The sequence below is a fragment of the Argopecten irradians genome, unplaced genomic scaffold (genome assembly GCF_041381155.1).
Source record: "Argopecten irradians isolate NY unplaced genomic scaffold, Ai_NY scaffold_0605, whole genome shotgun sequence".
Taxonomy (NCBI): domain Eukaryota; kingdom Metazoa; phylum Mollusca; class Bivalvia; order Pectinida; family Pectinidae; genus Argopecten; species Argopecten irradians.
Window position 1 is genome coordinate 15,875 of NW_027188072.1, and position 15,101 is coordinate 30,975.

The window sequence follows — 15,101 nt, forward strand, 5'->3', positions numbered from 1 at the left end:
GCAAGAAATAATTCAAAGCTCCGAACCACGCAAGAAATTATAAACGACCATTTCCTATTTTACTGTATGTTAAATGGTGGTATCTATACAGCAAGCATACAACACAGTAAGCGTATGTATAATGTTTCACACGTTTGAGTGAAATGAATTGTCCGCTAGGTGGCGGTGTAATGCTGGGTAGGCCAGGTAAGGCAGTTCAGGCAGCGCACCGGGCGAGGACAGTCGGGTTTTAAATTGGCAGCGGACACGCGGGTTACACGTGGGCCATTACACGTGTCGATATGAGTGAAGACGATAGTGCGTCTAGAGTTACAGAGACTCATAGGGTTTCAGAATCCTCCTTGTCTGAATTATTTGAGGCTATTAATAATAGTCAGAAGGCATTTCAGAGTCAAATTTCTGAATTAAGGATGAAAATTTCGGCAAACAGTAGTGTCAAAGATATAGAGTTTAAGAGGCATAAAGAAGGCTCACAGTTGACCTGGAAAAGAAACGGTAACAAGGACCAACACAAATTCAATTCGGATATTTTGGACATCATTAAACAAACTCTGTGGGGACTGGAAAACGGAAAACCCGAATATTGTGAGGAATTATTGACGAAAGTTTAAGAAGATATCGAGGAACGGAATAGACATATCAGACATTTAAGGAGGGAGTGTCCGGCCATTGTTGGACAAGACGGGAAAAACAACCCACACTCCAAATGACAAGTGCGAGATAGGGAAGCGAGACAAGGCACAGAACTTGATATTAGATAAGTATATTGATTATTATGATACTGAAGATAGAGATCATGGTGTTGAATTAGATGACGAGATAGAGCTCACTGATAATTATTTTGAGTACGAACAAGGAGAAAAGGAGATAGTTGTGAAAGGTAGTTTGAAAAAATGTATTGACTTATTGAAGATATTTTGTAGTAATGATTTTGTGTTAAATGTTATTCAGAATGGTTACAAGATACCTTTAATTTCTACTCCTTGTAAGATGGTTTTGTCGAATAATAAATCAGCGTTAGGTCATCCAAAGTTTGCTAAAGAGGCCATTACTTACTTATTAAGGAAAGGTTTAAAAATAGAATGTGATGAAGCGCCCCTAGTTGTAAACCCGCTGACTGTATCTATCCAATCCAATGGGAAGAAAAGATTGATTTTGGATCTTAGAGCAGTAAATGTCCATTTGTGGAAAGAGAAAGTTAAGTTTGATGATATTAGGACTGCTCTGACGTATATTTCAGAGGAGACGTGGATGTATAAGTGTGATATTCATTCAGCATATCACCACATATATATTTTTCCTGATCATACAAAGTTTTTAGGGTTTGCATGGTTGTTTGAGGGAAAAGTGAGATATTTCAAATTTCTTGTGCTCCCTTTCGGGAATCGAACAGCTCCATACTTATTAAGGTCACTAGGGCTTTGATAGGCAGATTTTGATGTATTTAGATGATGGGCTTGAGGCTCATAGTGATAGGCATCAATGTGTTGTTCAGAGTAGAACATGTAAAATCAGATCTGATTCTTTCAGGATTTGTTCCTAAGGCAGAGAAGTCCTTATGGGTTCCAGTACAATGTTTGACATTTTTAGGGAATATAATTAATACAGAGGAAGGGTTATTATCTATTCCTGATTACAGAATTCTAAGAGCTAAGTCCTGTTTTGAGGAACTGATTAAAATTGGTGAGCAAGGTCGTTCAGTGCAAGTAAGGAAATTTGCCAAATGTACAGGTCATATTATATCAATGTCACTGGTGTTCGGTAGTGTAACTCAGTTGATGACTCGGAGTATGAGCATGCATATCGCAGGTACATCTTCTTGGAATGAGTCAGTACAGTTAAATGAACAATCTAGGGAAGAAGTCAAGTTTTGGGACAGAAACATAGATGTTCGAAATAAGTGTCCTTTGAGATTTGAATCAAAAATGTCATACATTTGTTTACTCTGATGCGAGTTCCACAGGATTTAGTGGTTATTGTGTTGAATCTCTAGAGGGTGTGTCTCAGGGCTTATGGAGGGAGTGCGATATGAGTCGTAGTTCTACCTGGAGGGAGTTGACTGCTGTTTGTCAGGTATTAAAACCCCTAGTTTGTTCTTGGAAGGAAAGAGAGTTAAATGGTTCTTGGATAACAAGCGGGTTGTTTCAATTGTTGAAAAGGGTAGTATGAAGTCAGATTTACAGTCTATAGCTCTTAGCATATATGAGGCGTGTTGTGCAAACAATATCAAATTTGAGATGGCATGGGTACCTCAGTCAGATAACGAGCGAGCTGATTACCTGAGCAGAATTGACGATCCAGATGAATGGGCCATTAGTCCTAAGATTTTTCTTTAATTTAGTAACCTTTGGGGTCCTTTTGAAGTGGACTGGTTTGCCTCTTTTTATAATAATAAACATCCAGTGTTTTACTCAAGGTTTTGGAATCATCAGCAGACATGGATGTTTTTTCCGTTGATTGGGCTGGTAAAAATGGGTGGTTTGTACCACCTGTTTATTTGATTACAAGAGTAATTCTTTACATGAAATCATGTATGGCCTTTGGGGCGTTAATTGTTCCAGTTTGGAAGTCCGGGAGGTTTTGGCCCATTTTGTGTTCAAATGGAGATGGTTTTATACCTGCTGTTAAAGATGCTCGATTTCTTCCACAGGCAGAGAATGTTTGTCTGCAGGGAAGGGGAAGTAATTCTGTATTTAGTAAAAGAAAGCTGCCATTTAGAATGCTAGCTTTGTACATGGACTTTCCTGAAGATGCTTTATAAGTTTATATTTACACTTGCTAGGCTTGGTCACTATACGCTAATACTAGCCGATTTTGTTTACCATAACTGCATGGTAACATTGAACTTTGAACTTGCGTAAGGAAATGTTCTGTGCAACGTAAAAGGACTACTTTTTTAAAAAAGAAACACATGGCTTTGTTTACATTTTGACGCAACATTACGTGTATATTGTTGTTTTTCATAGAATTTTGGAAAAATGTAAAAAATATATACATGTTTTATATTTATATATGATTCAAACAATTTTTAAATTAACAATTGTATAAAGAAACGGAAAAATATCCCGACCGGGGCGACGTGCTTTCAGTTTTTGTTAAAAATGATGGATGTCAAATGTAAACATTACCTCTGTGCCTATGTTCGTCCTACGATCGAGTCTTTGGGGTAGACGGGTGTGAGACCCTCTGATAGAGGTCAGTTATAAACATATCCTCTTGTCTTTGTTCTTTGAGTATTTAATCATGTGTATTATAAAACATGCACCGCTAATAATCCACGTGTTGACAGTTCCGCGTCACCACAAATACATTGTATCCATCGAACACAAGTGAATTTGTTTCATCTATCGATGGCGATATGGATCTAAGCGTAGATTATATAATCACATGGCTCCCAAGGATGTAAAACCGTCAAGTCAGACGACAATTCAAACACATTGAGTTACTTGAAAATCGGTGTCCGACTACTTCGGCAAACTCCAGTGTGTAAGCGTGCGTCAGCTTCGCCTCGCTGCACAATAACGGTCACCGAGTTCACACATGTGGCCGTATACAAATTCTTTATGTTATTACGCTATATATTAACTTTTAGCAAAATTGAATACATATTTAAAGTTCTGATCTGATTAAATAAAATTATCTATGAAATTTACTTTGTTTGTCATGTTTATTTTACACTAAAATATTGAACTTTTTTTGTCGTCGCGGATGAATAAATCTACCTTACGTGAAGCGTCATCATTCGCTGTTCAATTGAGTAAGCTCCTCCCACTTTTGACCGACTTTTATTGAATAATTACGTCACTTTCAAATGACGATTTTATTGCATAAAAATATAAATAAAAAGTCGTGTCAGTGTAAATATAAGGATTGGATTTCGTTTTTATGTTAACCATGCTTGTATGGAGTAAATCCTCTAAGAATATATTCAATATGGGGCGCATGGTTAACATAAAAACGAAATCCAATCCCTATATAGTATTCAATTTCTGAAAATTGCGTTGTTTGACAACGTTGGAAAATATGATGTCTGTATGACAGATGTTATGCTAGTGTTTTATCACTAGTGGGTTTGAGTTTGTATAACTCATGTATGTTATCATGTGTGCTAAGTTGGTCTGTATGACCAGGTTGCTAGGTGTATCCTAGTTTTAAGATAATGCATTGTTGCATTATGGAGTAAGAATTGATCGGTTGACTAACTAAGTTTATGATTTTATTTGAGTATTCTGAAAGTATTTTTTGAGTAAATTACTTTAAGAACTTTTCATACTTATTTGTATTTTTCTCTATAAATTTATTTTTGCAGAAAAATAAAAAAGAGATTTTAGAATTGCCAAAGCTTGAGATGTCTGGCGGAAGGATTACCAGAACTGTTGTTAAATGCAAAAGCAGATAAAACTGTTCAGAAATATTATTATGGTTTTCAAAAGTGGACAAAGTGGGCTAGCGCTTATAATGTAGCGGCGTTTCCTGTTAAACCGTTACATCTTTGCTTATTTTGTAAATTTTTGACATCAAATGGAACTAGTCAAAGTGTGTTTACGGAGTTTAGTGTCAGATGGGTACATTTATCAGTGGGTGAGAGTTCCCCTACTGATCATTGTCTTGTTCAAAATGTTTTTGAAGGTGCTAAAAGAAAAGTGGCTAGACCTATTATTAAAAAGGATGTTATAACTGTTGAAATTTCAGAGAAACTATTTGATAAATATTATGATCCTTCTGATTTACTGGTGCAGAGAATTATTACAATTTCTTTATTGTGTTATTCAGGCTTTGTAAGGAGTGCAGAGGTCCTGTGTCTCATGAGATGTGATGTAAAGCTTCCCTCCACCTACATGGAAATTTTCATAAAAAAATCTAAAACTGACATATACCGCGATGGAGCTTGGAATGTCATCGCCAGGACAGGGACAAGACTGTGTCCAGTTAGTAATGTGAAGCTCTATTTAAGTTGGCATATCTGTATGAGGACAAAGCTGAATTCATTTTTCGGAACGTGACAAAGCATCAGGACAGGTATGTGCTGAGGAAAAACAATAAACCAATGCTTTATAATAGGCTACGTGAACAATTTATTCAATTTTATCAGCCTATTGTTCCGGATATATCGAGGTTCGGTTGACATAGTTTTAGAGCCAGTGGTGCTACGGCTGTAGCTGGTAATGGAGTTCCAGACAGATTATTTAAAAGACATGGTCGATGGCGTTCTGAAACAGCTAAAGATGGATATGTGAAAGATAGTCTACCAGAGAAATTAACAGTGTCCAAGAATTTGAGTTTATAAGTTTATAGATTTATTACAATATTGATAAACTCTGTTAAAAAAAAAAAAAAAAAAAAAAAAAAAAAAAAAACTGTTTATTTTAGTTTTGATAGTAAAAGTATATTTTCCATGGGTGGAGGATAGCCACAATGCGTCGTTTTTAAAATCTTATGATAGTGGGGCCATCTTTGATATTCATATTTCTATATTTAAAACAAAAACCTCCCGGGTCTTAAAAATGGTTGGTTTCTTATTTACCATTGCTGTGGATATTTTGGAAATATCTGAAAACAATGAGACTAAACAAGCATGATATTTCACGTGTATATTTTTTTAGTTTTGTGCTCAAAAAGCAGAAATATAGAATGCATGTTCCTTAAATTTTGAAAAAGAAGTTAAGTGATTGTGTGTAAAGTCCGCATAATTTAAAATAAAAAAAAATCAAAGGAGAAAAGATTCATCAACGATAAATGCAGGATTTTTTTTGGGGGGGTCTTATCTTAAATGAATGATATGATTTTCTAACAAGTAGCTTGGGCATAGTTCTGCTGAACGTTCTGTAGTCAGGAAAAATGTATACTTGTTATTTAATGCAACCTGTGTTCATAGAATGTTGTCACAGTTGCAGTTTCACTTTTGAACACTAGAATACTGATTATTTATAGAAACGGTGTTGTTATGGGAGACCAATGTTTACCGTATAAACATTATTATTCTTATCTAACCATGCAATATGACCATTTGAATTGCTTTCATTTATGGACAAGTTACTCTTTATTTATCTTATAAATATTTATACGATAATGCAATCATAGCATAACGTTTTTTTCATTTCAATGCACGAAGATAAAGTGGAAAAAAAAGAAAATATAAGTTTTTTTACCAAATTTTATTATCTAACTCCAAAAATGTAATTCCATTTTTTTTTAAATTTAGATTGTTGCTGTTATTCGAGTGACAGTTTGTTGTTTTTCACTATATATATATATATTGTATTTTCTTCTTTGATGATGTCATCGAGGCGAGTTTACCCGTGCCATTATACTTTGTAATTGTAGAGATGTCCTGTCAGACATGACACACAGTACTTTAGCTTTTCATAGTATTCTGTCCAAAAAATTCAACTATACCAATGTCAACAATAAAAACCCCTTTCTGCTATTCGATCCATTTACACATCCCGAAAACAATTCGTTGAAATAAGGTGAAATTGCACAACGGTTTTTCCAAGTGAATTATCTCAAACAATTTAAATCTATATAATATTAAACATTATTAATGAGAGCTAACTATTAAACTGTTCAAACTACAAATTCCAGGTAGTGGTTTATATTCCTCGTTGGGAAATAGGTATGGAGTTTTGTGTTTTGACAGCAAAATGTGTTTTCGTCTATTTGGAGTGTCAGTGGTTACCTACTCGCTCTGTCTTTCATAGCGACCATCTGACTATTTGGATGGTTCCGTAGGAAAAGTTGCCTGTTAGAAAACATTTCACTTTCGAAATTCCCAATTAACAAGCCAATCAGAGGCCGAGTCAAAATTCTATCCTGGACTCAATCTTCTATACATGAGGGATATATCCAAAGCCTATTTTTCATTTAGATGGTTGTTCTCTTTATAACACTGATCTAAATATTTGAGTTGCTTCCCTTTTAACGCTATTTGTTGTATTTCTAAAAGTCAATCAAAACGCATTTTTTTCAAATTTAAGCCTTTTACTTTCAATAACAATAATTATAAATATTGATGAATTATTGAACATTAAAATAATAAATTATGTCATAGACACTCATTTATTTTTACCAGTGCAGCTCCTCACATTGAATGTGATTCAACGCCTGCATTGCCGTGGAAAACATACTTAAGTAGTTTAGTAATCTACTCAATTGTAATGTATCTGGTAATACTAAGAAAGCAATAACTAATAATTACTTCACACAAGTAGATGCAGCTCCTCACAATAAAGTGAATCAAATGCTTGCATAAAACAACCAAATGACATCCATCATTTGTTTCGTTAAATTTCACGATATTTTTCCGGATGTCAAAGTTCATTGTCCAATAGGCATTTCGATCAGAAGGCGGAAAGATATCAATGGCTACAGTCCCCGAGAAGCACAAGCGGTGAAAACAATCCAATCTTTGTTGATCCATTATCTGAAATTAGATCATAATGTAATTTGTCTCATGTCCGTATGGTCACAGTGATGCGATCTGTACCTATATGCAAATACTTTTTTAAATATATCTTATATATCAAATAATATTTAAAAAAATAGGTACTTTATTCTGTGTATAGAATGCATGTGTAGTTATATTGTGAAATTACAACCTGCTTTTTTATATTATTGAAAACTAAATCAGATTTGAAAGCTGCTTATCTAGAATAAACGCGAAAAAACAAAAACAAATATGAAAAAGATATAAGCCATCGTCATTTGTAGTATCTGACTCTGTCATTAAATTACTTTAACCAAGCTATTCATGGTGAATGAGTCTTAAATGAAATTCAACACAATGAATGATTCCAAAAGAAATTGTAACAAAAAACATGAGGACAAATTTGACCTCATAAATTTTGTTACAATTTCTTCTAGAATCATTCATTATGTTGTTTGTGTACCATATTATGACGTAATTTTACTTTGATGTCATTGTACTATGACGTCATGATTTACAATAAAACAATTTAAATCCCCTGAAGAAATGCAAGAGCCGCGAAAGCGCTTGGGATATACAAAAACTGTTTTATCGTCGTGTGTTTTTAATATTTTTGAAACCATCACACGGACATTGTATACAAATAACGACTGGTCAACTAGTCAGTCGTTAATGTTGTTTTTTTCTTTATATATTTCGTCCGTCAAGGATATGTTTCTTCAAATTTATTATATATATTAGATAATATATCCAGTGCTTACAGTCCTATAAAAATTATATAATTTACATATCAAAGTTTCTCTAGTATACATTTTGCTCATTGATCTTGAATTATACATTATACATCATAGGCCGTCCTATTCAATGGATTCAATATTAATCGTTAAATGTGAATAAGATAGTTATATTTTTATTTATCACTAGAAAATGTGATTGTTTTCTAAAATGATATAAATCCTGTACAACAATAAATACAACTTAATCTTATTTGAATATGCATTTTAACATATAATGCAGGTTTAGGATTAGTGTGCGTTAAAAGGTCCATTGTGATTGCCCATGCTAGATTTTTGTTTTTCATACTATAAGTGAAATACAATCAAAAAGCTACATCACATAATTCTGACATTGTGTTTGCTTAGCAAGGGTGCCTAGCAACATACATACGCAACTTTTATAAACAATTCCGTATTTATAAAAGGATTATAAGATCAACATTGTTATTTAGAACTTTATCTTTCCTTCTTCTTACAAAAAGAGACAAGAAATCTTCTTGTGTAATCTTCTTTAATATAAATTTTGCAATATAGCTTTACTTACTGTTTGCCCTGTTCATTCCTGTATAGCACCCTAAGTATAACTCCCAAGCAACACAACATAGCTACCCAACTTATCAAAGTAATATCAGCAAATATGAAATTTTGGTGAAAATATTTTATGTTTAAATGTTTCCGATATCGAATAAACATTAACGATTTAGTTAAAGTATAGTTAAAGTAGTTATAGTAGTTAAATAAAAGATTAACTCAAAAGTCAAACTAAAGAAATCGGCACTTGGACACAACTATACACGTATCAATCATCTGAAACTGTCCCTTCGTACCTTAAATTCTTGTTGACGGGTTGAAATTTTAAATGTCGGAACATGGTTGTGCCATTTGAGTTACATTATCGATCTTAAACGTATATATATTATATATTTTTTTGTTCTTGCGTGTGATTTTTTTGTGTCAGAGATGTAAAATTACATATAAAAAGTATATACTCAGACATCTGATCACAAAGTGATCAATAGCTAGTGTACATGTTGGTCGTTCCAATTATAAAAATGATATTTCCATTATAGATCTTTTTCTTTTCTTTCTGATCCTTACAATTTCACGCCCAAAATCTACATTTTATGCACGTCTTTGACAAAGCAAATAGAAGTAAATGATCTCCCCATCACCTACTGTATCATTTTCTTGGCCAGTCCTCCGACTTTACATTTCAACGGTATCGGACGTTTTTATGGAATGTCCACGACGGCATGATGTTTGAACCGCTTCATTGAAATAGCCCAAAGTGAATTTCAATCTTCACTTCAAATTTGTGGGCGTGGGTGTCGTGTCGGCATAATTTTGCGACGGAAATGGATCCCGATGTAAAACTATATTACATGTAGACGATTTTGATGTGTATTTTTTTCAATAAGGGTGGCTATTTATGTACTATATATTTTGTATACACACATGTATCCCATATTTCACTTTTTTATACCTCAAGTGAGAATCCTGCATTCTGATTGGTCGAGAGATATTTGGAATTTTACACTATCACACGGCAGGTAACATTAGAACAATAGAAAACAATAAACACGTTCGTAGCAACCCCCTAGCAACAGGTGATAGTGTATTTTTGACAGTGTAAAATATTAACCGCCCGAAAAAGATGCGCACTCGTTTCTTTTTTCGACGCCATCTTTGTTTTTTTGAAGCGTCGCTTCAAAATTTTATCTGGAGCTAGTTTCTGCCAAATTAGTCTGTTTAATCAGTATTTCTTTTTTAAATATAAGCATGGAGCTTTCCGTTTACGCCTTTTCGCTTACCGTCCAAGTGCTATATGTTTGTTTTTTAGGAACCCCTCGGTGATTAGGGGAACGGAAGACATGCGATTTCAAGCGTCTTCGACGACGGGACGAAACCAAAAATTAATTGAGATTTACAAAAACGTTAAGATTTTAACAAACGCGGGAATAAAGACAAGAAGAATTTTCACAAAATCCTTATTGTGAGTATTCTTTTTTATAATGTAATGATAGTTAGCACTACTCAGTAGAAGCCTAGTTGCTATTCTACTGCCGACGGTGATTGTTCGACTTTTACTAAAATTAGTTAAAATGTTTCAATAGATTGCAAATACTTAAAAACTAGTTTTGTTTCTAAACGTTTAATATAATAAAATAAATACTAAAACCTGCATTATACGGTGACAGTGCCAAGTGTCACGCCTTAAGAAAAACCACTGTCACCCTTCGGCCTTCGCCTCCTGTGACATTGGATAATCCACGGGGTGACACTATGCACTGGTCACCGCTCTATAATGCAGGTTATTATTTATATATTAATACTGTCAAGAGTTTAATAGTAAAAGGTGAACAACTGCCGACACTAGCGGCATAGCGCTATAGTAAGTACAAGAAATTGTTATAAGTGATGAATCTGAACGCGGACAAAAGGAAGCTGTATTTATGTAATGGTTATAACTAATTAACTAGAAGACAACCACCGAACTTAACTATAAGCTCCAATGTAGCATATTAAGATATAAATCATTACATGAGATGTCCTAATCCGGCAAAAGTAGTAAATTAGTACATAAACTACAGATAAAGTAATAGTACATATAAAAACATGGAAAACATCAAACAATCAAAATCATTCAAATGGAACAACTTATCTGGCACCAGGTTTTTATGTACCCGAGTAAGCATACATATAGGACTGGAAGGCCTCATTCATCGAGTGTTTTTTTTTTTTTTTTGTCCAACTTTAAAAAATGTACACACATGTATAAATATATGCACATGTACAATGTACAATATGTATTTTATTTGAATATGATTTTAAAGTTAAATACTGATTTTCTTTTAAGTCACAATAACCTCTGCATACATTGTATCTTTCAATGTTAAAATCATTAAGTTGAGAAGTAAAAATGATTGGTCGAGCAACAGCCATTAACAGTTTGCTATGGACAGACATAAATTCTATTCATTTTATTTTTCATTTATGTATTTTTTCTCAATTATCTGAAACGGATACGTAAGATACCACAAAAAATATATGATATAATAAGAGATTAAGTTTGAAGATCATTTAAACAGTTACTACATCGTTCCTTCTTTGTTCTAATCGACGCAAATTAAATTTTAGAGGATAGGCCTAGACCTATTGTTACATGTATAACTGTTAATGACCGAAGTGTATGATGTGTCTCAATTGCAATATATTGCTGATAAAGAATTTCTTTTTCACTTTCGTGACCTCCAAGAGATGCAGTTAAATAGGTCTTCGATTTTTGTCATAAAATCGGGCCGTTTTAGGCCCATAACGTCACTTGTCCTTTGGCAATCCGACGGAAAAATTTGGGGAGAGTAATAATAAAATGAATTTTAAAAAAGATTCTTTTATTTCGTTACTTACCAGGAGTGTTTTTGTCAGTGGTATTTTCGTTTTGGCCATTTCCGTCATCGCCATTTCCGTCATCGCCATCACCGTCATCGCCATTTCCGTCATCGCCATTTCCGTCATCGCCATTACCGTCTTGGCCATTTCCGTCATCGCCATTTCCGTCATCGCTATTTGGTGGATCTATATCAAATTAAGCAAAAGCTTGAAATGTTATTGCACCTCTTAAAATATGGTTGAATTTGTAAATAAATAGTATTTTCTAGTCTTACCTTTGCATGTCATCACGCAAATGTTACCTTGGCCACAACTTGGATCACATGCTGAAAAATAAATATATTATACCAAATAGAAAATTACAGCAAACTTGGATTATGATCTAGAATATAGCATAATGTAACAAAGTCAGCTTAACAGATGACTATTCTGAAGCTGACTGGAACGTTTGCGTGAAAGTCAAAACGATGTCAACCTCTTAAACTACATTCATAAGAACTACTTTACTTTCGTTATAACCCCAATTTCAGAGCATTTTTATTCTAAATTATCTTTTGTTTTAAACAATTTCATTTATTTCAAACAGTTATAAAAATAAATAATAAGTCTTTTTGTATTTAATTGGGTACACAATTTTCTTCCTTGTAGGATTTACAATTTACATGTATGTATATTGTAATGTTTCATATTAAATCAAAGTTTCAAGTGATTTCAGATGTTTTATTTTGAGGGATGTATTTTCGTCAGGAAAAGTCATATTCACATTAACATTGTAGCTCAATTAATCCAAATGTTTCTATTTTACAAAATCCATGCCACAGTATCATATTCTACAAAATGACAAAAGCAGTCCATGTGGTTATTACGATGGGTAATGAAACACTTTTTTTATTAAAATTAAGCAAGTAAGAACCCTTAGCATTAAATAATACCTGCATAATAGGTTCAGACGAATGCAGCAAACAAATGGGCAATTTGGTATTAAATGCAGTGTTACATTATCCGTCTATGTACCATTTCGGTCGAGTTAAAGAAGCATTATTTAGTCAGTTTTTGCATGATAATTGCGCTACTATGTACAATAAACCCTGTTTCTCACTACATACATTGATTTGGTTTGTTGATGATTCCTTCGTTTCGATATATGTTGAATAAATTAAACGCGAAAGCTAAAATACGAATTATTACTGTTACTTATCAAACCAGGATCATCTTACATCACATACATATCCTTTAACAATGTATTACAATTATTTCGTTTCAACCTCAAAAGTGTACATACCTGCGACACATTCCGGTGTACAAGTCCCTGTGTCGCTTTCTCCACATTTATCAACATTATCACTACATGTTGCCGTAACACCTGATTCAATTCAAGGCATATTTAATTGAACATTTGTAAACATTGTACGTTGGTGATGAAGACACAAAATACATTCAATATAAAAACACATATGTTTTAGACTTACATCGATTGACAATTCTCCGATTCAAACATATGTTATCATCTAAGTAATTGTACAATCGAATCAGGCACAAGACATCGCTAAGTTAACTAAGTAATGCCTTCAGCATAACACATTATGATAAAATATCCATGACAACAATAAGCCTTTGTTCAGATAGAGAAAAATATACGTGTTTATTATACTTCACTTTCATTTGGAATGTTCTAATTGGATTAAACTTGATCACATGACATTGAATAGGTTAGATATTTCCCCAGAATTGGAAGGCGAGGGAAATAATCCCAGGGAAATAAACGCTGAGGGAAATAACCCCAGGGAATAACCCCTTGGAAGCTCCGCACGTGACCGGAAGTTGACATCATCTGCAACGTCAGCCAACAATGGCAAGGCTACTGCTTATTTTTTGCAGCTCGACGAGTTTCCGTTGTTGTTGGGAAATAACTTCATGAGTTCTTTTACCAGAGATTTGTTTCTTTTACTTTTGTTCGGCATAATAGAATTATTATGTCCCTATGTGTCGGGATACATCTAGAATTGTCTCCCTGGAAATAGTTCGCCATCGAGAAAAATCATAAACTCTTTCTTCCATGTAGACAATTTTATATGTATTCCTCCACAGAAGGACATAATTGTATAATATTTCCCAGCGAGCATATTAATCTAAAACATTATAGAAACAAGCTATCTAATTCAATGTTTTCCTAACTCCATAGAACCTGCAAACTATACGACCATCATTGTATATGAAGCTCGGTTATAAACACAAAATAACATCACACATACATAACTAGTTTGTTCTTATATTCTAATCGAGAATCTTTGATATGATAGTAAATGTGCGTTCCTTGAAGAAGTAAAAGTATATTACAAGCGGTAAGTACTGTAAAAACTTTGAAAAATATATTTACCAAAGTTATTTATAAACCATGAGTTGATAAATCGCCGTACTGACCAGCAATGGCTTGACTGCCTGCAGTATCTGTTACCAAGAACAGAAACATACGTAAATCTGAATGATTAGTATAAAGGTTAAATAACGAATGTTTGTTGTATATAGTATTCATTTCACACCAATAAGTCGCTTTAAAAAACATATCAAGACATGGGGTTTAGCGTATGTCTTTCTCAACTATAAAACAGTTGAAATAATCAGCAACCATGAGTGTGTGTACCCAATTTCTACATCAATACAAACAACCTGTAAGTCTATTTTCAGTTATATAAATAGTATGCAAAAATGACATTTTCAGAAATGAAAAAGCAAATTTGTTTACATTAATTTATGAATAACGAAGTATCAAATTGAGGAATCTATGTAGCAAACTACATGTTGTCTCATTTTACTGTGTGAAACAGGCCATCTGTAAGATGCGTGTAATCCAAGATTTACTGAATCACGTGGCCAGATATTGTACCGGTTACAAGTCATTATGTAAACCAAAACGGGTGTTAAGGATATATATAAGTCAAAGAGCATCCAAACAGCATAGAAACAGTATGTACATAGTATCATCTACATCAACTTAATATGTCACTCTGATATGTGTATACGTATATCGAAAATGTTGGTGAAATCCTTTTCATTGTTGTTGAATTAAACATATTTTAAATTATAGGGGTCAGCCAGGACAAATATTGATATGATGTTAAAATGCTATCTCAGGCTAATATTTCTAACCCAGTTTGACTCATTTCCTATGAAAACTAAGCAAAAAATGTTCATAATTATTTTTTTCCGATATAAACTACAGTAAATTTGACCTCCTCCCTAGGGGAAAATCTGAGATCCCAAGGCCATGAAATTCACAATTCTTGGAAATGGCCTTATAACCTTTCAAACTATGAGTTTTGATCCCTTTTGGCCCCGCACCTCTGGCCCCTGGGGGTCGGTCAGGACCAATATGGATATGACGTTAAAATACTATTTCAGGTTAATAATTCTAACCCAGTTTGACAATTTTAAGAAAACTAAGCAAATAATGTTCGTAAATGTGTTTTTCCTATATATACACTATAGTATACTTGACCCCTCCCTAGTGT

At 33.7% G+C, this 15,101-nt stretch overlaps 1 protein-coding gene and 1 pseudogene across 1 annotated transcript; one reads left to right on the top strand and one right to left on the bottom strand.

Annotated features, from left to right (window-relative positions):
• Positions 1–281: 281 nt before the first annotated feature.
• Positions 282–6,266, top strand: LOC138313123 (uncharacterized; annotated as a pseudogene).
• A 1,092-nt stretch (positions 6,267–7,358) lies between these two features.
• Positions 7,359–12,979, bottom strand: LOC138313120 (uncharacterized). The gene is made up of 4 exons (XM_069253749.1): positions 12,875–12,979; positions 11,868–11,918; positions 11,611–11,778; positions 7,359–7,423 (listed from the first exon to the last, which is right to left on the bottom strand). Exons 2-4 carry the CDS (start codon positions 11,878–11,880, stop codon positions 7,359–7,361), a joined length of 246 nt encoding a protein of 81 aa, XP_069109850.1. The 5' UTR covers positions 11,881–11,918; positions 12,875–12,979.
• Between the last annotated feature and the right edge of the window lie 2,122 nt (positions 12,980–15,101).

Coding starts and splice junctions, on each gene's coding strand:
- LOC138313120 (XM_069253749.1), bottom strand. Junction 7,424..11,610: donor CACTGACAAAAACACTCCTG/GTAAGTAACGAA, acceptor ATCTAATTTCAG/ATAATGGATCAACAAAGATT.